A 24,241-nucleotide genomic window follows, 5' to 3' on the forward strand; every position below is an offset into this window, starting at 1 on the left:
TGGGCCGATTCGAACCCAATTTAGGCCGTAATTAGTCCGAGATTTAGCCCAAATGTACAGCGAAGTCCGGTTTAGGACCACGATAAGCCCAGAAAGAAAAGTTTGGGAGACCCGTGTCCTAGTAGGAGAAATGACATGGGCCCCTCCGCGGAGCCCACTGTTGCCTCCGAGCCGAACGAAACGGGTTAACGTGGAGAAAGAAGTGGGAGGCACCGCCGTCCGCACACGTGTGCGGGCGGGGACGCGGCCTCCTCCACCAGTCAACCCAACATCATCGTGAGTCACTCGGCAGCCGTCGATTCGTCCGTCGCCGCATGCCATTTTTAAGATCTTCTGTTCCCCTTTGCCAACTCCCAAACTGAAACGACCGAAGAGGAGATCGCCTCCTCCCACCGTATCGGATCATATTATCCTCCACCACGCTGCTTCGGAAGCAAGGTAGAGAGAGACCCTCTAAATTTCTCCGTTTTCTCTTGTTTTCTGCTGTCGATTTGCCATCTTTGGAAGAAATTTGACCATATTTTTTTCCTATTATGCTTCTACCAAAGAGATAGTTCTTGTCCTGGCGACCTTAGGATGCGAGAGCTCTTCTCATCGTGATATCGATTGCATGTGCATCAAGTTTAGTGGTCTGCCAACTCTAATCGCTGTGGAGTCTGGAATCTAAAATTCACATAATATTGTTTTAACGCTTGCTGTCGATTTCACGTACTAATGTTCAGTAAGTAGGAAGAACATGAGTTCCATGTGGAAGTTTTCAGTGTTGGCACCTCATATTTAGACTTGCTCGCCATGCTAATGTATAGGTAATCTTCCTTTCCTCATAGTAATTTCAACATCTTATTATTATTTTCTTCGAAAATTTTCGGCTTTCTTTTCACTGCTTGCTTTTATGCAAAGATGGATTGCCGACTAGCTTTTGTCTCGATGGTAGATGCCCTAAATCATTGGACAATTTCTGCAAGTTTGAGTACTAAAGTTTTCTATAAAAGCTTTGCGGATTTAATTCTTGTCATTATCATGTTGTCAACAATGGCAAGGATGAGAAGCAATTATGTCGGACTGCTTGGGGTCAACTACACAGTTATTTCCCACCGTTGAGCTCTACCAAAGGCAATTTGGCTTCTCGTATTTTATTTGGTTTAATATCGGCGTTAACATGCTGCATCAAACCTTGTTGATTGATTAAGCTAATTTCTTGGACTCTCACTATGCGTATTTCTAGTTGTTGACAGCTCCTGCGGTTCAAGAGACCTGCTCAGTAATATGTTATGAACCTCATTTAGTCAATGCTATCGATGTACCATGTGATGTTCGAATATTAAGCTATTCATCAGCTGGCCTTTCTAAATTTCCTTGGTGGAATTTCTAAGTAAAAAACACTTTTCTGTTGATAACAGGATGGAAGTTTGCACTCCTTATTTTGATCCTGAATATGAGAATCTCAATGATAAGATATTTGGACCGAGGTTAGTTACTCGATAAATTGATCGTTTGCGGAAATCGATATGGTTGATGTTCTTACATTGCAGGGTATCTGTGGACAATGAATCTTGTGAAAAATGCACTGTGGTTAAGGTAAGTGCAGCTCGGAAACGTGTGCCTTTTTTTATTAACTAAAACTCCTGCTGATTGGATTGAGTTTTAAGTTGGTCTTTTTCAGGTTGATAGTATCAACAAACAGGGTCTATTGCTTAAAGTGGTGCAAGTGTTAACAGACATGGATCTGTTTATCACCAAGAGCTATATTTCTTCTGATGCAAGATGGTTTATGGATGGTATGTTGCTTTCCAGGTCTTTGTCATCCGATTGAGCTTTGTGTCTCCCATTGGGGTTGGATCTAGATCAGGATCGTTTGGCAGTGGTTTAGATGGAACACTTATCACCATCATTGATGCTCACAAAGCCTCCTTAAGTTTTTCAAAGCCATATAACATGGTTGTCCAGAACCTTACATGTATTTGCAGGTCATATTTGATACGAGGCTCATCGATGGAAAAATATATATTGTTTTTCAATCAGCAGAACTGATGCATCTAATGAGCACTACTGTCTTCCTTCTGATTATATTTTTCAGGGAAAAATGCATTATTTTTGTCCCTATTTATCTTTGACAATACTAGCTGAATAAGTACTCATTCTGTTGAACTGAGCTTAGATAATATGTGGAGTATCTGGGCCCTGCTTGATGCTTATTTGTTTGCATTGCAGTGTTTCATGTTAAAGATAAGCTGGGAAATAAAGTGACTAACGGGAAAGTCATCAAATATGTACAACAGGTTCTCTCTCTCTCTCTCTCTCTCTCTCTCTCTCTCTCTCTCTCTCTCTCTCTCTCTTCCTCTCTTTCAATATATAATATATAGTTCGGATTATTGGCACACCAAGTAGGTGATGAGCTGCTTGAGTTTCAGAATCAACACAGTTTATCATCATCTTCATAGCTTCAAAATAACCATAAATTTGAAATCAAATGACTTCTGAGGTAATGTTTTAGTTGAATGAAATGGGTAGGTAGTGGTAGTCTGGTTGGGTGAATCAGATACAATACAGTACCTATCAAATGAGTGCATTGTTCCACTGAATACCATGTTTTGAGAAGTGCTTAGTGGTGCGGGACATTGCTAATTACTATTGCTTTTCAGATTACAGGTCTTAAAAGATTCAACAGTTGAGAGTTTAATCATAATTTATTTGATTAGCAGTTATATATGTAAATTCTAGCTCGGAAACGTGCTACAGCAGAAACACAATGGGTGGTCCAATATGATTAGTAATGAAAGCAAACTTCATGAATGACAGTACTAGTTTCTTCCATCATTCTCATAGGAATGCTGTGCCTCGTGCTGTATGACCTGAAATTGATCATGCATCTGTTTTACAGGCCATCGGTGAAAGGAGGGAGCTTCAAAACTCAGAAGAAGCTGAATACTGCAGTGATGATGATAGTGGTATCGAATCTTCTTCCGAGCGCACAGCCATAGAGATGATCGGTGTTAACCGACCAGGACTGTTCTCAGAGATATCCGCCGCCCTTGCAGAGCAGAGGTGCAACGTTATCGAAGCTCATGCGTGGAGCCATAATGCTTGCCTCGCATGTATAGCTTGCATCTCGGACGAATCCACCTCGACCTGCATAGATGACCCTCAAAGGCTATCCGCTATCGAAGATCACCTCTCCAACATTCTGGGACCCTCCTTCGGTGGCGATGACAGCGGTAGGAGTGCAAGGACATGTTTTCTTGGGTGTGATAACTGGACAAGTCATGCGGAGCGCAGGTTACACCAACTCATGTTAGCAAACCAAGATTTTGATGGTCCACAAGGACCCTTAAACATGTCATCTTGGACGATGAACGTGGACAACTATGAAGAGGGAAGGAGAACAGTTGTGTCGATCGATCGATGCAAAGAGAAAGGATACACCGTGGTCAATGTGGAGTGCTTGGATCGACCGAAGCTCATGTTTGACACTGTGTGCACATTAACAGACATGCAATATGTTGTTTTCCATGCCAACATCACTTCACACGGACCTTTCGCTCATCAGGTTTGTAAATCTGCATGATACGTTGTTTCTTTATGCACTCCTATGTCGAATGGTACATTTCCGATTTACACCATTTCTAGGCAGAAAGATGATGTTTTGTTCACCGAATTTGAGTATCGCAGGAGTATTTTATCAGGCGCAAGGATGGCAGATTATTGGACACCGAACTCGAGATCCAGCGAGTTTCCAAATGCTTGGAGGCTGCAATCGAGCGTAGAGTCTGTGAGGTGAGCCTGCCCTTGTAGAAAAATCTCTTCTTGTTTTGTCGGTATGGCTTGTTTCGGTGCTTGGATCTTGATCCAAACACTTGTAGTTCAGGTAATCGATCATGTCAACTAACACGGTATTATTCTACAGGGGATTCGGCTGGAGTTGGACTTACAAAATAGCGTACGAGTTCTTCCCTATGTCACACAAACTCTCCGTGAGCACGGCCTCACCGTTGCCCAGGCAGACATTGCAGCTCACGGAGAGAAGACGAAGAATGTTTTCTTCATTCAGGATATTTCTGGGAAGGAGATCGATATGGGGATGGTGGAGTCCATGAAGAAGGAACTGGAGCCCCTGTCGATCCAAGTGGAGAATGCGATGCTGCCACAGAAGTTTAACTCGATGGAGAGGGATCGGTTCTCGTTTGTTAGCTTGCTCAGGACCCAATTGGAGAGGTTTTCCCACAATTTCATCTGGATATAGCAGAATGCTCCTCTTCTTACATAATTGTCCATAATTTCTGAACCTTCTGTAAGTCCGTAAATATAAGAGTTGCCTATTATGTTTTTCTGTCTTTGCTGCTTTCTTTATTTTGGCTTCCCGGTGCTCATTCCATGGATCCTGCTGTCATCAGGATCTTAACTTGCTTTCTCTGATTCAGCTTTAACTTGCTTTCTCTGATTCAGCTTTATGCCTGTAGAGTTCTACTCAGGATGGTTCATAAAAATTCACATCAACAGGGGGTGGAAAAAAGTGAACAGAAGAAGGAATATTGATAGAATATCATCAACTAAATATGGAATGACAATTTTATATTTTTTATATGCATCTAATAAATAATATTATAAAATATCAACTTGATATATGGCCTGTTAAAATATATCCCGATGGCTCTGATGGACTTCATAGGTCTCTTCACGAGTTAGTATGTCATATATCGACCATTCAACATATACACTATATGATAATAATCACATCAATATTATTCATTTAATAAAAAAATAATATTTATTTTAAATCATATTTTCAGATAAAATTTTTAAGTTCATCAAATGATAAACATTTAAGATTTTAATCTCTTAATAATTCTAATCCTAATTAGAATAGTCTAATTGACTTGAACCAAACTCAATTCGATTATGACATAATGGAATTAACCTCAAATCCTTATGATAGTGACTTTAAATCATCATTTAACTTAGATTTGATTGATTTCAAATAAGCTTAAACTATTCAAGTTGATCTGGAATCACTTTGAATCGCTTTGAACTGATCAAACTTGTCTAATTCAGATAACTAATAAGCTTAAACTAATAAAAAGAGATGAAATTAGTTTATGTCATATATTGGTAATCCGTATGTCCCAAATGGGAGGTTGGGTCGAGGTATAGTGAGTTGGATAGAAGAATGTCAATATGTTTGGCGTCAATAGCATAGTTGGGTGAGCCTCGCTTCGTGGGTAGGTTGAGCCTCACTCCCAAGTTAGACGGAGTCTTATCACTGAATTGAGCCACGCTTGGTTACGGGTTAGGGTTGTGTCTAACCATATGAGTTGGATGATATTTGATCATATAAGTCGGATCGTGCTTGACCACATAAGTTTAGACATACTTAGGCACATAATTACATTATACTTACATGAATTAGGTCATGCCTAACCTTATGGACCGAGCTATATTTGGTCATGTTGGCGAGGGCACATCTAACCACATAAGTTGAATCATACCTTATCACATAGGTTAGATCAAGTTTAGCAACATGAGTTAAGCTATATCTGACCACATAGGCTGGATTGTCCAATTAATTTAACTCAGGTCAAACCCCAATTGAATTCTTCTTATTAAATTATATTATAATATATTTTAAAAATATTATAAAATAATAATTAATCTTAATTCTATTTTTATAAATTAACTAATTTAGATTTATGATTTTAAATTTAAAACTAATTAAATCATAAAAATTCATGCATAATTTCTTGAAACATAAATATATAATTAAATTAATTAAAATTACTATTTAAATATAAAATAAAAATTGGTAATAAAAAAATAGATGATCTCTTCTCGGGATCATTTCCTTTCCTTAGGAAATCCTCTCTTAGATCCTCTACTACTAAGCTCAATAAAGAATAAGAAAAAAAACCCTTTTATACAAAAAAAGATAGCTCTCCTAAATATTTATTTTAATTTTAATTTTACACATAAAGATAGAAGTATAATATTTCCTTTTTATTGTAGATTCAAAGACAAAGATAATCTTTTATAAATTTATGATTCCTTTAGTTTATAAATATGTTATGTATCTTACAAATATTTTATAAGCAATATATTTTATAAATATCTCGTATCAGCAATGCTTTTTTTTACATAATTTTGCTTTATTGATTGAAAAAATAGATTCTAAGTATTTTACTTGAGTTCACGTAATAAATGGATGGTTTTCTTCTTTTATTGTCATCGTTAAGTACTATGAGACAAAGTTTTGCTCGTTTATTTTTTTCTTTTCCTTATTCTATCTTACATTATAACATTATAACATGTATCTTTTTTTGGATTGTGAATTTTAAATGGTTAATTATAAAAAAATTATTATGAAACGAGATGATTTCATTTATTGAGGTAATATATATTTATACAGATATGAGGGAAAGATGCACTTAAATTATACACATATATTATGATAATTGATCCTAAAATCATAGATTGATTAAGGATTAGAGTATTTAAGGAATACATAGTTAAAATTCTATATTTGTTTCTATTATGATCTCCTATCGTATCTTCGTAAAATTGAGTTTATACCAATAATGTCAAACTTGAATCGATGCAATTAAAATATCATTCAAATAAGACATTACAAGGGAGTCAGCTAATTGGTTAAAAAATATAAATGTTAGAAACACACAATTGATAACTAACAACTTAATCTTAGCATAATGATAGTCGATAGCAATATGTTTTATACGAGAATGGTAATACACTCATATTATTATAGTATATTGTAGGAGTGGATTAAAAAGTGATGTCAAGTTTGTGTAGAAGAATAATTATCTAGTTGAGTTATACGATGATGGTGGCTTGATTTTCAACTTTAGAAATTTTATTTTATTTATTGAAACTTCAACTAATTAAATTGGCTCTAAGCAAAATAATATATTAATGTAGATGTTCTATTATCAGTATAGTTTACCTAATCAACATCAACGAAAATATAAAGATGAAGTAATGAATATTTATAAAAAAATTTATTAATTAGAGTCCTTTTAAAATATTATATGATACATTTTAGTGCCGACCAATACGAAATGGATGGCTGATGTATAAAGTATAATAATTTATTAGCTACAAATGAAATGTCTAGACATATAAGTGATAAATACTATAAGGAATTGAGTATTTGTTGACACTATATAAGATCTGTAGTAGGTCTATCATTATATAATTTGAGTGACTCAGTTGTGGAGAATGGGATAGTAACTTTTTTCTTTTTTTCGTGTTCGTCCTTAACACTGATCTCGAATATCGGAAAAGTCTAGAAAATATAAACTTTGCTTTCGCTCCTTAAAAATATTTTAAGGTTTTTAGGTTTTGTATGGATAATTGATTTACCAATTATTTAATAAATTACTTAATCTCCATGGAATTATTGTTTTTGATGATAATATTATCCACTTAAACTGATAAATATATAGTACATTCCTTTTATTGTTGCACGAATAAAGGGGTGTTAGATTTGGAGTTGACAAAATTGGCTAGAATAAAAAATAAGCTAAGTTTAATATACCGGGCTCTCATAGCGAAGTCTATAAATAGTTTTTTTATAATTTATAAATATAATTTGGATATTGAGTGTGAATAAAGTTAGGAAGTTATTGTATAAGACGTCTTTATGTTCTATTGTTAACATTTAATTGGCATGCATGTCAACTTTGAATAGTAGCTAAACTTAGAATCAGTCAAACTATTATCGATTTAAAATTAAACTGAAGATTTCTATAAAATCAACATCCGATCATTGGTAAAATCTTTTGATCACTAGATGTACCGTGTATCTAACAATCAATTCATCTATGTTTCATTTGATTTGAAAAATTAATTTATACATGATGATATTTTTTATTGTGTGATATGGTATAAGGGTCCACATTGTCATGAACGGTCATTGCGCACCCGCAACAAATCCGTTCAACGAACTATTCGTCGCTCTCATCTACATATACAGTTACTTGGTAGCCAGTTTTGCCTTGGTTTTAAGTCATTTTGCTTGTAAAAATGAAAGTTCGAATAAGCTGCAACGTTACAAAGCGATCGCTTACCGAACCGAGCAAAACAGCCCTAAAACAGCTCCGTTTTCATGTGTCACGGGCTGATTTCTGGAATCTGCCTCTGCTCACCAAAACATCAGCCATCTCAGCCCCTTGGAACCCCTCGGGTGGCACAGGGCTGGATGGGGCTTCGGTATAGTACCGGGCGTTGAACACTCATTCGCAAGTTCGCATGTTGCCTTGACAGGAACTTGTTGTCGCGCCCGGGACTCGGTGAGCAACTGTTTGTGGGCTTGTAGCTGTTCGTTTAACCTTCTAAAGCCCTTGTTTTCCCCCTCTCCCTCTTTTCTCTTGTGCACACAAGGTGCTCGCTGAATTGCATGTAAAGCTTCCCCTCTTTTCACGAGATGTTGGGACTTGTCCGTCGCTCGTTCTTTCGAACTAATCAACTTTCTCTTTTACAGGTCCTTTGAGACCTACGAGAGGTTGCAAGTGGGCTGATCTTTACAGAGCAATATTGCAAGGATGAAGCGCGACTTAGGCAATATAAGCTAAGTTCACGTCTTGGCCGCAATGGTGCCTCACGCCTTAGGCAATTCCAGCTAAGGCCGTGATATTGTAGTATCAAAGCGGGTAAGCACTTCGAGCGAGCAACGAAGGAACTTCGCAACTTCACCATGGCAAGGCATCGTGGCAAATCAAGCAAGACGGTTCAAGCCGGACCCTTGCCCCAAGCAGCCGCAAGTGGGTTGCATGTGCACACTCGCTCTCATGCTATTGGAGCCACTCAAGAGGAGCTCGGCAGCGAACATGATGAGCGAGAAGTTGGCTACTCTCCGCGAGCAGAGGACACGCAATCTGGAGTGCTAACGGGGAAAAAGAGTCACAAGGAGAGACTCACAATGGCGGAAACCCGCCTGGATGTTCTTGAAGCGAGCGTGGAGGAACTCTACCATGGCCAACAAAGGCTTGTCGGGGTAGAGAGCTCATAAGAGGAAGCAGAGTACAGGATCGACAAGGTCGAGAACCCAATCGACCGACTGTCAGATGACACCAAGGACTCCGTGCAACACCTGCAGGAAGTTGTGGCGGAACTCACTTCAAGGGTGACTATGTTTACTAGAGCACTAAATGCGGGAGGAAGCAACACCCGCGTTGCACCGCCACCAAATTTGAGGGCACCCAAGCCTCATGGATATGGAGGGGCCATAGATGCCAAAGAGCTCAAGAACTTTCTGTTTGACATGGAACAATACTTTCGAGCTACGAGGTCCGATTATGAAGATACCAAAGTTTCTATAGCAACAATGTATCTGAACGAAGATGCGAAACTTTGGTGGCGAACCCATTGGGAGGAGATCCAACAAGGTCGGTGTCGAGTCGACACATGGGAGGACTTGAAGCAGGAGTTGAGAACTCAGTTCCTACCGGAGAAAACAGAGTTGGTCGCAAGAAGGAAGTTGAGACAACTCCGCCAGAGTACCACCATCCGAGACTATATGAAATAATTTTCTGCACTAATGCTGGACATATCTGACATGTCTGAGAAGGACAAGTTGTTCAGCTTCCTCGATGGTTTGACGCCATGGGCTCAACAGGAGCTAAATCGAAGGAATGTTACCAATGTGGTCGGGGCAATTGCTGCTGCAGAAAGGCTCACTGACTTTGTTTCCTCCGAAGACCCAGGGAGAAGGAAACAATCTTCAGGCAATCACCCTCCAAAACATTCTCGAGGGAAGGAGCTCGGGGGCGAAGAAAAGAAGAAGAGTTCCCACAAAGGGCCAAACCCGAAAGGCAAGGCCTCAAAACCTGGAGGATGCTTCTTTTGCGAAGGACCGCACATGGTGAGGGAGTGCCCACAAAAACAAGCACTCGATGCTTTGACAGCTTCCATCCACCCCCCCACCGATCGGATAAGGGCAAAGTTGTTGCTCTTAGTTCGAGCAGTTCTGAATCCAGTAGCGATGACAAGGAGTCGCAAGGACCTCGGATGGGAGTAATGCATTTGTTGAATATCATGCGGGGTCAAGTGGGGGAGAACATGAAGACAAATCTACAAAAAGCAAGAAGTAGTGACCTGATGGATGTGGATATCAAACTAAATGGCCAAACGACCCGGACAATGGTGGACACGAGCGCTACCCACAACTTCATAGCCGATCGAGAAGCACAGCGACTTGGGTTGATCTTGGAGAAGAGCCCAAGCCGAATGAAGGCGGTGAACTCGGAAGCCAGGCGAATCTCCGGGTTAGCGAAGGGAGTCCCCATCAAAATTAGGACATGGAGCGGGAACACCAACATGATGGCAGTGCCACTGGATGACTTCCAAGTGATTTTTGGAATAGAGTTTATGCACGTGGCGAAGTTGGTGCCAATGTCGTTCTTGAACTCCTTATGTATGATGGGAGGTGATGACCCCTGCATGGTTCCCGTCTCTCGGAGAGGAACCAAGGAACCACAACACATATCAGCATTACAACTAAAGAAAGGGGTGCGAAAAGGCGAATTAACATTCGTGGCTGCTATGAAGCTAGAACCACTCAACGAGAAGGCCATTCAAGAACCTGCTGTGGTGGCGAACGTCCTGGAAGAGTTCAATGACGTTATGCCACCCGAGTTGCCGAAGACTCTTCCACCACGCAGAGGCGTGGATCACAGCATCGAGCTGGAGCCAGGAGTGAAGCCTCCAGCAAGACCACCCTACCGCATGTCCCCGCCAGAGTTGGCGGAACTCAGAAAATAGTTAGGTGAATTGCTAAGCGGCAGTCTCATCCATAGCTCTAAAGCACATTTCGGAGCTCCAGTTCTCTTTCAGAAGAAACAAGATGAGAGCCTCCGATTATGCGTCGACTACCGAGCCCTCAACAAAGTGACAGTGAAGAACAAGTATCCTATCCTGCTCATCACGGACTTGTTCGACCAGTTGGGCAAAGCTAAGTATTTCTCGAAGCTCGACCTTCGTTCGAGGTATTGGCAAGTACGTATTGCTGAAGGCGATGAAGCGAAGACTACCTGTATGACCAGGTATGGAGCGTTTGAGTTCTTGGTGATGCCTTTCGGCTTAACCAATGCTCCGGCCACGTTCTGCACTCTCATGAACCAGCTATTCAAGGAGTATTTGGATAAGTTCGTGGTCGTCTACTTAGACGATATCGTCGTCTACAGTCAAACACTCGAGGAGCACGTCAAACACCTTCAGACAATTTTCAAGGTTTTCAGGGAGAACACTTTGTTCGTGAAAAGAGAGAAATGCTACTTTGCTCAAAGTGAGATCTTATTCTTGGGGCATCGAATCGGTGATGGCTCCATTCAGATGGATAAGTCAAAGGTGTAAGCGGTTGCGGAATGACGAACTCTAAAGAAGGTGCCAGAGTTGAGATCCTTCCTTGGTTTCGTCAACTACTATCGACCTTCATAACGGGGTACTCGAAGCGTGTAACTCCACTGACGGAGTTATTGAAGAAAGAGCAGCCTTGGAAGTGGTCTGACAAATGTGAAATAACATTCCAAGATCTGAAGGCTACTGTTATGGGAGAACCAGTGCTCAAATTGTCAGACTATGGGGAGTCTTTTGAAGTCCATATAGATGCTTCAGACTTCGCTATTGGGGGAATACTCATGTAGGAGGGTCATCCGATGGCCTACGAGAGCCACAAACTCAACGAGACCGAGCGGCGGTATCCAGTGCATGAGAAGGAGATGACAGCGGTGATCCACTGTCTATGAGTTTGGCGACACTATCTCCTCGGATCGCGATTTTTGCTAAGGACGGACAACATCACTCTGAGCTATTTCCAAACTCAGAAGAAGCTCTCCCCAAAGCAGGCGCGATGGTAGGACTTCCTAGCTGAATTTGATATGGCAATGGAGTATAAGCCCGGGAAGGCAAATGTCGTGGCCGATGCATTGAGTCGGAAAGTGGAGCGTGTGAATGCCGCATAATTGGAGGGCAGAGGCCAAGCAAGTCAATTGCACTCCAACTTCCTTTCCAGGATCAGGGATGGACTGTATAGTGACCCCCATGCAGTTATCTTGATGCAGCTCATCAAAGAAGGCAAGGCATGATGATTTTGGGTCCAAGAGGGACTCGTTTACACAAAAGGGAATAGAGTTTATGTTCGCCGAGTGAACAATTTGAGGCGTGAACTCTTAAAAGAGTGTCACGATTCCCTCTGGGCTGGACACCCAGGCATTCACAGAACGTTGGCTCTCGTGGAGAGGGCCTTCTATTGGCCGAAGATGGGGACTGATGTGAAGGAATATGTTCGAACATGCTTTACTTGCCAATAAGACAAGGTGGAGCAACGGAAGCCGGTGGGACTTTTGGAGCCGTTGCCCATACCAGAAAGGCCGTGGGAGAGCATTTCCTTGGACTTCATATCAAACTTGCCACTTGTAGGGAGACTCGGATCGATACTCGTGGTGGTCGATCGGTTTTCAAAGTATGCGACTTTCATTGCTGCTCCCCTACACTGTTCAACTGAGGAGGTGGCCAAGCTGATGATGAAGGATGTGGTGAAGTATTGGGGAGTCCCGCACAATATCATTAGTGATCGAGATGCTCGGTTCCTAGGACGATTTTGGATCGAGCTATTCAAATTATTGGGGTCAAAGTTATACTTATCTACAAGCCTCCACCCCTAGACGGATGGCCAGACTGAAAGGATAAACTTACTCTTTGAGCAATATCTTCGGCACTACGTGAGTGCCAACCAACGAGATTGGGTGAAGCTATTGGACATTGCCCAATTCTCCTACAACTTGCAGTGGAGCTCTGCATCCAACAAGAGTCCCTTCGAGATCATTACCGGACAACAACCATCGACTCCGCACACCATGACCATTAGGTATATTGGGAGTAGTCCGTCAGCCTACCATTTCGCAAAGGAGTGACATTGAAATGTAAATATTGCGCAGGCTTACTTGGAGAAGGCGACAAAAAGGATGAAGAAGTGGGCAAACTTGGGAAGGCGACTGCAAGAGTTCAAAGTTGGTGATTTGGTGTTAGTAAAGCTCCAACCAGCATCACTCCAATTCTTTAGGAACAAAGTCCACAAAGGATTGGTGCGCAAGTATGAAGGGCCCTTCCCAATTATCAGCAGGGTAGGTAACGTCTCTTACAAGTTGCAGCTGCCGGCGTGGTTCAAAATTCACAACATTCTTCTTGCCAGCAACCTAAAAGCCTACCACTCGGATCCGCAAGATGCTTCCTGAAGTGTTCCAACTCGTCTACCTCCCATCACAGCCTCCTATGAGAAGAGAGTTGAAACCATTCTGGCGAACCGTAAGATAAAACTACCCAACGGAGCTGAGCAGACAGAGTACTTTGTGAAGTGACGAAAGCTTCCCCAAACTGAAGCTAGTTGGGAGCCTGAAGACACCCTACGACATGATGAAGAAATCATCAACAACTACCAACAAGCGTCGACGAGGGCGCCGACAGTTTAAGTGGGGGAGAATGTCACGAACGATCATCGTGCACCCGCAACAACTCCGTTCACGAATCGTTCGTCGCTCTCATCTACATGTACAGTTACTTGGCAACATGTTTTGCCTTAGTTTTGAGTCATTTTGCTTGTAAAAATGTAAGTTCGAACAAGTTGCAACATTACAAAGCGATCGCTCACCGAACTGAGCAAAACAACCCCAAAACAGCTCTGTTTTTGTATGCCGTGGGTTGATTTCTGGAATCTACCTCCGCTCACCAAAACGTCAGCCATCTCAGTCCTTTGGAACCCCCCGGGTGGCATAGGGCTGGATAGGGCTTCGGTATAGTACCGGACGTTGAACACTCATTCGCAAGTTCGCACGTTGTCTTGACAAGAACTTGTTGTCGCGCCCGGGACTCAGTGAACAGCTGTTTGTGGGCTTGCAGCTGTTCGTTCAACATTCTTAAACCCTTATTTTTCCCCTCTCTCTCTTTTCTCTTGTGCACGCAAGGTTCTTGCTGAATTGCTTGTAAAGCTTCCCCTCTTTTCGCGAGACGTCGGGACTTGTCCGTCGCTCGTTCTTTCAAATTAATTAACTTTTTTTTTTACAGGTCCTTCGGGACCTGCGAGAGGTTGCAAGTGGGCTGATCTTTGCAAAACAATATTGTAAGGGCGAAGCGTGACTTAGGCAACGCAAGCTAAGTTCGCGTCTTGGCCGCAAGGTGCCTCACGCCTTAGGCAATTCCAACTAAGGACGTGACAACATGGCATTATGAATAAATTATCATATTCATCGTATATGGATTTATGCCAATATAAAGATTTTTGGGCTTGATGATGCTTGTAGGTTTAGTAGAGTCAGATATAGAACTTGACATAATTTAAAGATAGCATTTTTGAAGCGTATTGTCATGTGATGTTTAAACTCATGGTATTATTGGATTGTGTTGATGATATGATATGTGATGTTTCTCTAATATCCAATTGGTATATCTTCAAATATATAAGTTAAGAAAACCTGACGTATGTGAGAAGAAATCTATCATGATGGAGGCATAAGGCCAACAACATGCTCGAGATGCATGAGTTGGAAAAATCCGATATGTGTGAAGAAATTTGCTACGACGAAGGCACAAAACAAAATATGCTTGAGGTGTATGAATAGAGAAAACTCGATCTACACTAGCAGAAATATGGTATAGCAGAAGCATAATGCGAAATATGCTTAAGTCGTGTGAGTTGAAAAAGCCTGACTTGCAAGAAGAGATCCCGAATGCTCTCTTGACAAATGAATTATATGACACAGTTCGAGCCCCTCTCATAAGGATCCTAAAGCACGCCTTCAGTTGGGGATAAATGATAGAGAATACAATATCGGTTACATATGATCGTGAGATCCGAGTTACCCTTCACCTATCTGCCTACGTAAATAACGAGTCAAAGCAGGTAAACATAAGCTTCCTTCTCATCCATTACAACAAGAAATGGAATCATAACTTTCTTCTCATTATGATAATAAATGTATCCTTTTTTCTCATCCTTTACGATAAGAAAGGTAATTACAAGCTTCCTTTTTATCTATTATAACGAGGAAGACAATCACAAACTTCCTTTTCATCCTCTAAGATATAAAACAAAATTTTAAACTTAATGCAATGGACTACTTTTGAACTACTCGAACCCACGTTTAGAGGCATTGGATTACTAACTTGAGTATCGAAGGATCGTGTTGGGAAACCTCTCTCGACCTTGGTCTTTGAGTAGGTGACACATCAGGAGTACAATATTTCCATCTCGGGAACATTTCAGGTAATTCTATACATACGAGTCAATATCACGTTGAACTGACCAATATGTCATCGATATTTTCTCCATATATATATATATAAATATAGTAATTTTTCTTTAAAAAAATCTATTATGTTTGAACTATTTCATAGGCTCTAAGCTTTTATGAATAGCATGTCACAAGGTTGAGAACGAAGGTGAAAGACGATGATAAAGCAGGTTGAGGGTAAGGAAGAGTTGCATGTTGATCTATCGATCGATAAGAATGTTCCTCTTGAAAATCACAAATGATCACGGTGACAACAAGTGACAATGTTGGTGGGGGAGGACATGATGTATTAAAGAAAAAATTTAAAAATTAGAGATTTCTTAACTATATACACTCTACTGATAAATATGAAAAAAAAAAGAAATCTGTCAATGTCTACTGTTATGTACGGAGATAATAAAGGATAAGAAACTTTAGAGATTTAATATAGCGTCATGACTTTATTAGGTATTTGATATGGATTGTACACGCGTGCCTATCAATTGTTTTAAGAGAGGAGAGAAGCTCAACCTACCCCCAAATTATAATTTATTCGTGAATAAAAAATGTATATATTCACGAGTCATTTGAGTAATACGTGCACACTCCATCACCAATTTGGCACCATATTATTATAACTCAGAATGTGTTGATTGGGGTTGTGAATGACCACGAAAGATGAGACTCGTTATTGATGACCACAAATGAACGTGGTCGAGCCAAACCATTTAGGCAAAAAATTATCGAGTCATTTATTTATTTATCATGAAAATAAACACAATAAACATTATCTTTGTTTTGTTTTGTTTTTTTTAAATAAAAATAAAAATAACACAATAAAACAATAAAAAAGGGGTGTTTTTATTGGAGCCGGCGGCCGTGTCTTGTTTAGTTATCCGATAAAATCAAATAAATATAACCGATTATATAAATAGGCGGTCGTCGTCTCGTCGCCCTTCTTTGACGGCAAACTCCGCCTCAGGGCAAATGCTTTGCCCCTTTCGCCCTTCTCTCTCTCTCTTCCTCTCTCTCTCTCTCCCCTTCGCTTGCCTTGGATCTTTGCGGTCAGGTATGCTCCTTCTAACGTATAACCACGATCTTGGTGAAATCGATAGGTCTTGAATCAAGACCTACAGGCGCTGTCCTGGTCCCTGTGATCGTCTGCGTGTTTAGGTGGGGTTCGGTTTCGTGGGGATCCGTTGAATCTGGACGCTCTCGCGTCGAGATCGTGCGGATTGATCTGTCTCATCGTGAATCCGCATCGGAGTTTCGGTTTCGTGGAGCTTTGGATCGATCGAGGGGTTCGGTTGATCTGTAGCGTTAGGGTTAGGGTTTGGGTGGGAGGTCTTAGGGGGTTGGACGAAAATTGGGATATAGGGAAGGGGGCATGTTGATGGGCTCTGATTGTTGGTCCGTTGGATCGGGGATTAAGAACTGGGTACGATGATAATTGACAATTGTATTCTTTTCTTTATTAGTAACCTTTATGCCTTTTGTTCTCTCGTTTCATAATTTAAGTCGTTCATCATTTTTAGATGGATTTGTTGGCCTAGATACGCATTCATTGGTCTGAATCTGCCATATGCTTTCTGCTACAGGGAGAACTTTGTGTGTATTTGATGGATGATGACTGTTCCGATGGATAGGTCGTCTGCTCCCTCATCTCGGGAGCTTGCGCAACGACTTCTTGAAAAGGTATGAACTTGCAAATGCTTCCTGCTTTACCATGGTATCTGCAATTGCATTTCTATTTTTCTTTTCTCATTGTAATATGGATTCATGTCTACACTCACAGGCATTGTCGGAATGTAACCATAAAATTTTTTAACCATAATATTATGTGTCTTTGAGTCAGGACACATAATATTTTTTAATTATGCTATTTCATTATCAAACTCCATAACAATACAATAAGTGAATCTTCTGTTCGCTGAAGGCTGTTTATGAACTTTAGTTCTTAGCATTTGACATTCTCACAGTTTTATCACATAAGTACAATCTTGTTTTTCATGAAATAACTATTTTCCCAGGTGTTCTCATATATCCATTTTGTCTTATTGCTTAATTGAACAATTGGATCCATTTCTGTTACATATTCTAGCGCATGTGTCAATGCAACGATATCATCTATTGACAAGCAATTTGGAAGTTTGTTATTTCCCATAGTAATTATAGTGATTATTTTCTCTGTTTCATGTGTTAATTAGAAAGGTCGTTTAAGAACTTAAATATTTTAAAGGTTTAAACATGTTATTTTCAATATGTTAGATAAGAATCAGTAACTTCACTATGAAGCTTATAAGCTATTCTATATCCTCATGGACCAGCATTATACCACTCGTGGTCACTTCTATTTTCTTTATTATTTATTTTTTTGTGGAGGGTTGAAAGCTCTATTCTGGATGGAAGTGTTTGGAGCTGGCCTTATTGTACTCATTAATTTGTAATTTTTTTTCTCTTTTTAGAACATTGAACTGGAAAATGGACTGCGAAGGTCGGCAAAGTCAAAACTTCCTTCAGACCCTAATGCTTGGCTTCAGATGCGTGAGAATTATGAGACTATGATTCTTGAAGATCATGATTTTTCTGAAAAGCATGATATAGAGTTTGTCCTTTGGCAACTGCACTATAGAAGAATCGAGGAGTTCAGGCAGCACATTAATGCTGCAGTGTCGGCCGGATCAAATGCATCATCTGGTGGGAAAGTTCTCGTCCGGCCTGATAAAATCAAGAAACTCCGTTCTGTCTTTAGAAGCTTCCTGACAGAAGCTACTGGATTTTACCATGACCTGATATTGAAGATCAGGGCAAAATATGGCCTGCCTTTGAGCTACTTCAATGAGGGCATTGAGACTGAAATTGTTTTGACGAAAGATGAAAAGAAATCTGCTGACATGAAAAAAGGGCTTATGTCTTGTCACCGTTGTCTGATATATTTGGGAGACCTTGCTCGTTACAAAGGACTTTATGGAGAGGGTGACTCCGTTAGTTGTGATTATGCAGCTGCTTCAAGTTACTACATGCAGGCATCTTCTCTTTGTCCTTTCAGTGGCAATCCACATCATCAGGTTTGGATCATGCGTTATCTCTTTAGGGCATCTGCTGCCATCCACTGCTTATGTTTTTATTGTCCGCATCATGTTTCTTTTCTCATTTTTTCTGAGAAATTTCATTGTTGCAGCTAGCAATACTTGCTTCCTACTCGGGAGATGACTTGTTGGCAGTCTACCGGTACTTTAGAAGTTTGGCAGTGGAAATCCCCTTTTCAACAGCAAGAGATAACTTGATCATTGCTTTTGAGAAGGTATCTTTTGACTTGGTGCACCAACTTGGCAAGGCTGTGTAATTTGTATTCTGTTGTGTTGTCCACGACTTGGTGCACACTTTTATCATGTTCTGTTCCTTATCTAGTTCAGATATATTTGACATGAGTATATGGATTAATTGCAAATATCAATAACTTTGAGTCTTACACCGTCGCGATGATAGATGCCCTTGGTGGCTCTGAATAAAGGTTTGCTGAGAGTCTTGTTTGTCAGCGTTGTTATCCGTCATGCTATTGTGTCGGTTCGGTGATATCACATTGAACCTTTTTGCTGCCTCTGGTTCCTTTTGGTAGATTATTTCTTTGGCCTATGATGGTGGTACCATTTACTGCACAAATATTTACTTGGATATGGAATCATAGATTGTATTTCACAATAGCAGCCTTCTGGCAAGCTGGAAGATTTACCTTTTCTCTTTCCTTCCGGTAAAGTGCATGATTATTTAGAACATTGATTGATGTCAATTTAGAACATGTGATTTATGTTGCAAATTTTTGCACAATTAATGGTCTTCACGGAGTGCAATTTGCATAACTAGTTGAACATGCTGCAGCTACAGTGCTTTTAAAAAGAAGTTCACACTCAATTTTGAAAGTTCTGGATCACCGAACCCAATTAAATATAGATTTTGAATTACCTGATCTTTTTAATAGTTCTTGCATGTGAAAGTTTGATCTTTTTTGAAATTTATATTCTTGAATGTGTGGATCTTGTCAATAACAAATTTCGGGCTTACACATTTTTTAAATTTACTTATATCTGATTATCTGCTGTTGTATATGATAATGTTTAAAGACCCGTGTCATTGATTGTATTTGATGTTTTCATATATGCTCCTTTTGTCTTGATCTTATGTTTTCTACTGACACTTGTTTACAGAATCGACAAAGTTACTCTCTGCTGCCTAGTAATACGAAAACTGCCTCAGGCAGAAGATTGCCTGCACGTTCAGCTGGGAGAGGTAGAGGAAGAAGTGATACAAAACTCCTTCCCAAAGACAGTAAGATTGAAACTACTTCCACCAAAGACGAAGAGTTGACCATGTCACAAGTATTTAAAGCCTTTGCCACTCGTTTTGTTCGTCTTCATGGAATCCTTTTCACACGGACAAGGTATTTGATCTCATTAATTTCCTACTATTTAGACTTCATGATGCTAAATTTACTTTTTTGGCTGAATTCAACAGCTTGGAAACTTTTGGAGAAGTATTTTCTTCAGTGATTAAAGATCTGAATGTGCTTCTTTCTTCTGGTCCCGAAGACGTGCTTAATTTTGGTCCAGCTACTACAGAAAATGCGTTGACCATTTTGAGGCTTGTTGCAATTCTGATATTCACTGTACACAATGTTGAAAGGGAGTCTGAAAACCAGACATTGCAGCGTACCGTGTTGCTGCAGCATGCATTTACTTCTGCTTTTGAGTTCGTTGGATACATCCTCAAGAGATGCATAGCACTGCATGATGTTGCATCTAGCTGCCTCTTGCCGGCTATTCTGATTTTCATTGAGTGGCTGGCATCTCATCCAGATGTAGCAACCGGTTTTGATGTGGAGGAAAAACAAGCTGGAGCAAGATCATTCTTCTGGACTCAATTTGTTCCATTTATGAACAAACTTATCGAGACACGACTTGCGTCTGTCGATGGTGAGGGGAATGAAACCTGCTTTTTAAACATGAGTAGTTATGATGAAGGAGAAACTGGGAATAGGCTTGCACTATGGGAGGATTTTGAGTTGAGAGGATTTGTACCCTTAGTGCCAGCACAGCTCATTTTGGATTTTTCGAAGAAGCATGCCTACATGAATGACGGAGGCAGGAAGGACAAAGTATCACGTGTCGAAAGGATTCTGGCAGCTGGACGGGCCCTTACTAATATTGTTTCAGTTGATCAGCAGAGAATATATATTGACCCAAGCCTGAAGAAATTTGTAATAGGTACAGAGCCTCCAGTGTTTGAAGGGCCAATGGACTCTACCTTTTTATATCCGTTGGATTCGGCAGTAGTGAAACAGGAAATTCAATTTGAGAATGTATCCGGGGCAGCACTACAAACATCTAATCTTGGAGTGTCACAAACCAATGCAGAATTATATATGGGAGGAGAAGAAGAGGAGGAAGAAATTGTCTTTAAGCCTACAACTGCTGAAAAGTATCCTGATATATCTGCTTCACCGGTGACTGCTTGTGACTCTGTCAACCCTGGACAAGCATCTTCTGCAACCGATTGGATGACACATGCTCGGCATTTTTCTGCAGATTTTGATGGTGTTCAGATGTCAGCAGTATCAAATGTGAGTTCGAAACTGCATCCATCTACCAGTAATGTCTCACAGCTACCTTTGCAATTTGTAAATTCAGACACCACCGGATGGTTCTTGTCTGATGAACTGAAAAATATGAACATAACAGAAAATGGTTACTTGAACAAGCAGATGTTGCAAGAAGGCTCAAGTAACTTGCAGCCTAGTTCATTATCACCTCTATTTTCTTCTGCTGTTAGTTTGGGCACCAACAGTGCACTTTCTGGTCAGATCAAAGCTGCAGAAGTAGTGTTTCCATCTACACTTGATACTATATTGCCTTCAGACGCAACAGCTGATGGCATGGCTATGAAGCTCTCTTCAGCCTTGCCACCACCGAGGAAAAATCCTGTTGGTCGGCCCTTTAGGCACTTTGGGCCACCTCCCGGATTTAGCCATATTGCTCCGAAACAGGATGGAACAAATCCTAATTCTAGTGCAAAGGAACAGCTGCCTGAGATCGATGATTACAGCTGGCTAGATGGTTGTCGATCATCATCATCCAAAGTCATGGGAATAGAAAACTCCTTTGATCAAATTACATATAGGCTTCCGTATGTTAGTCCAGCCAGTTCTACTGCCTTTACCAGTGTTTCCAGCTTCCCATTTCCTGGGAAACAAGTTTCTAATGTGCAGACCCAAGTGGTTGATGAGCAAAAATGGCATGATTTCCAGCTTTTTGAGCAACTGAAAGCGTATAATGGGCAGAAGCTTCAGCAATCAAATCCACAGCACACTCTGCCACCTGAAAATTGTCATGCACAATCTCTTTGGTCTGGTTCATACTTCGTGTGAAACTTTATGAAGATGGTTACTGGTAACAAAATTCTTATCGGTAATTAATTTTATAATATTCATCAGAAACTTTCATACCCTTGTCTAATTTTAGGTTTTATGTTTTAGCAATGGATGACGATCTTTCACAATGAGTGGCCTGCAGCCTGGGGACTATTGACTTCATCCCACCTTTGCAGAATTTAACTTCGTCGAGTTTATGTTTGAACATGGTCACGGGAGCGTTGCAGGTTCTTGGCCCTTGAATTTGGTAGGTGTTGATGCTTCAACTTTTTATATTTTCCACTTATATAGGTTTCATATGAAATTGAGGCTTGATGTTGTTCTGATATCAATCATTAATTATTTTATAGTTATATGAAAGGAACGTATCTAGACCTGCCATCTCTTACTGGTAGAACCTCGTTGAGCAGCTCCTCTTTCAAGAGAATAAGGGGCAAACCATATCAGAATTGTTAGTCAGTTTATTATATAACTCCATGCTGAGATGATTGCTATGAAATACATTTAACTATGTTAGTTTAATCAGACTTGTTTTTTCTATCCTTTACAAGCTATATTACCTCTTCTATTATTATGTTATTCCTGCATAACACTTGGGATTTCTTTTATTTGAATTGCTGGGTTTGTGATATGCAGCATATTACGTTCATAGAACCTTGACTCTGGTCATGATATATTAGCATGTTAGTTTTGATGGCAGACTATATAATATAAAGTAAATTACCGACCAACTATTAATATATATTTTTTTTATCAAATATGCTTTATGACTAGAACCACGGGTGGTTGTTTCAAATATGGTGTTTTATTTTTTAGGATTTGGAGAATTCTTTATTATCTACTTCTTACACAAAGAAGCACCTAAATTAGTTTCACTGCTAATGTTTATTATCCTTGGTCTTGTATCTTTTGTAGTCTTTGCCATTGAAATCTGAATTCCAGACCTAGTGTCTGATAAGTTGTCCTTGTTGCATATCAATGATGTGGACTGCTTTTGGTCTGCCTGTATAAATCAGTCAGATGAGGCATAATTACAGATTTCCTCTGGTTGGGTGCTGCACCATCCCAATTGACTTTTTTTTTTTTAAATATTTGTGACTAGCTGTTTCTTTGTCATCTCGCTTATTTTCCTTTTATCCTTTTCTTGTTGATGAAGTTAATGATGCCTTTCTTGAAGACATAAATTTGCTTCTACTAACAATTTTTTTGGAAGCAGTGTTGTTTAGATCGTGATAATGGCGGCATTGAATTTTTCATAATTTGTTGAATAACACATTAATGTCATTTTCTGGCCCTATGTTTATAATAGTTATTCTGCTTTGGATCCATGTAGTTTAACCGCAATTACATCAGCATAAAGTTGTGTGGATCTGGCTACTAAGGTTTGTGCATGGAGTTCATGAAAGACAGTTTATGTATTTGGCTCCACATTTGGTCTGGTCCAAGTCTTTCTACCTGGATCAGTTTAAAAATTGGTTTGGTGTAATAGCTGATGCCTTTCATAACAGGTATGGTGAGAATGGCAATTTGAACTTTGGTCCTTTGGCTTAGGTAGATATATTTTTTCATTATTCTTTTTGTTTTGTTGACATTATACATGCTTTCTTGATTTGCTTGCTGGATTCAATGAATTTAAACAGTATTTCCTAATAATATTTTTCATCTGGAAAATTTAGTATAATGGTTTATTATACTCATGACTTGGCAACATATATCTGGAGTTGAAACACTGTTTATGGTTGAGTTTGGGAGATTTTATCTTGATTAATTGCACGGTTAACCATCTGATGTTTTTGACCAATGGTTTCTTTTATTTTATGGTGTATGCTGATATATTTCACGCCAGAATGATCAATGTATTTATATGCTATCTTCCTTTCCCAGAATGCATCGACGCCACCAGGCTGAAGGTCGAGAAATCAATTGTGGTTGATTATGTGGAAAAAATCTCAAGCAAGATCAGTACATGACTGTTGAAGAAGTTAACAGCTAGTGACGTCTTCATGGATTTTGTTCCTTGGGAAACCTGAGTCGAGCTGTAGAAGTTGCCTTCCATCATAGGCCTATCTGTTGTTACTCATCCATCCCCAAGATATTGGTCGCAGAAATGGAGTGAGTCTCTAAGAGTGGAGTCTGCTTGGTGATGGTACTTCATTCAGGATAGGGAGGAGAATCCAGTCCTTTTTGTGGTCGCTTTGAGGAAGCTTTTTGCCTAAACTGTTTTTAATTACAGTGTGGTTTTGCAGTTGGTGTGGTTTGCTTGTTACCAAAATTTGGAAGACTTGGAACCTTCCAACTGTTACATCATCCTTGTTAAATATTGTGGAATAACTTGTATGGATGTTCGTGGCTTGCGAGTGAGTTAATAAGTATGTGCAATAATATTATCTAACCGTTGCTTGCTTTACAGGGAGGGTGGAGGTGCTCGAGCGAGTTTGTGTGATCTTTGATTTGTTTCCGATCAACAATCGTGTGAAATATGTTCTCTCGGTTTGTCACGGTTGCGACGCATTTGAGCGAATGGAGAGCTGTCTGCTCCAAAGTCAAA

At 39.9% G+C, this 24,241-nt stretch overlaps 2 protein-coding genes across 9 annotated transcripts; both read left to right on the forward strand.

Moving 5' to 3' along the window:
• Positions 1-247: 247 nt before the first annotated feature.
• Positions 248-4,331, forward strand: LOC135582737 (ACT domain-containing protein ACR2-like). Of its 6 annotated transcripts, XM_065105095.1 has the most exons (9): positions 284-438; positions 549-806; positions 1,401-1,469; positions 1,533-1,578; positions 1,664-1,778; positions 2,212-2,279; positions 2,882-3,547; positions 3,670-3,774; positions 3,905-4,331. In XM_065105095.1, exons 2-9 carry the CDS (start codon positions 793-795, stop codon positions 4,238-4,240), a joined length of 1,419 nt encoding a protein of 472 aa, XP_064961167.1. In that variant the 5' UTR covers positions 284-438; positions 549-792; the 3' UTR covers positions 4,241-4,331. The 6 variants fall into 6 exon arrangements, with proteins under 6 accessions (XP_064961168.1, XP_064961170.1, XP_064961167.1 ...); XM_065105096.1 differs by lacking the exon at positions 549-806 and having other exon boundaries at positions 248-438; XM_065105098.1 differs by lacking the exons at positions 549-806; positions 1,533-1,578 and having other exon boundaries at positions 248-438.
• An 11,864-nt stretch (positions 4,332-16,195) lies between these two features.
• On the forward strand, positions 16,196-24,034 carry LOC135610510 (nonsense-mediated mRNA decay factor SMG7-like). Of its 3 annotated transcripts, XM_065105103.1 has the most exons (9): positions 16,196-16,338; positions 16,868-16,964; positions 17,735-18,337; positions 18,451-18,573; positions 19,475-19,707; positions 19,782-21,712; positions 21,799-21,940; positions 23,027-23,201; positions 23,578-24,034. In XM_065105103.1, the coding sequence occupies exons 2-6, from the start codon at positions 16,893-16,895 to the stop codon at positions 21,688-21,690; spliced, it is 2,940 nt and encodes a 979-aa protein (XP_064961175.1). In that variant the 5' UTR covers positions 16,196-16,338; positions 16,868-16,892; the 3' UTR covers positions 21,691-21,712; positions 21,799-21,940; positions 23,027-23,201; positions 23,578-24,034. The 3 variants fall into 3 exon arrangements, with proteins under 3 accessions (XP_064961175.1, XP_064961176.1, XP_064961173.1); XM_065105104.1 differs by lacking the exon at positions 23,027-23,201 and having other exon boundaries at positions 19,782-21,730; XM_065105101.1 differs by lacking the exon at positions 23,027-23,201.
• The last annotated feature ends 207 nt before the right edge of the window (positions 24,035-24,241 follow it).

The sequence above is a fragment of the Musa acuminata genome, chromosome BXJ2-4 (assembly GCF_036884655.1).
Source record: "Musa acuminata AAA Group cultivar baxijiao chromosome BXJ2-4, Cavendish_Baxijiao_AAA, whole genome shotgun sequence".
In the NCBI taxonomy this organism is placed as follows: domain Eukaryota; kingdom Viridiplantae; phylum Streptophyta; class Magnoliopsida; order Zingiberales; family Musaceae; genus Musa; species Musa acuminata.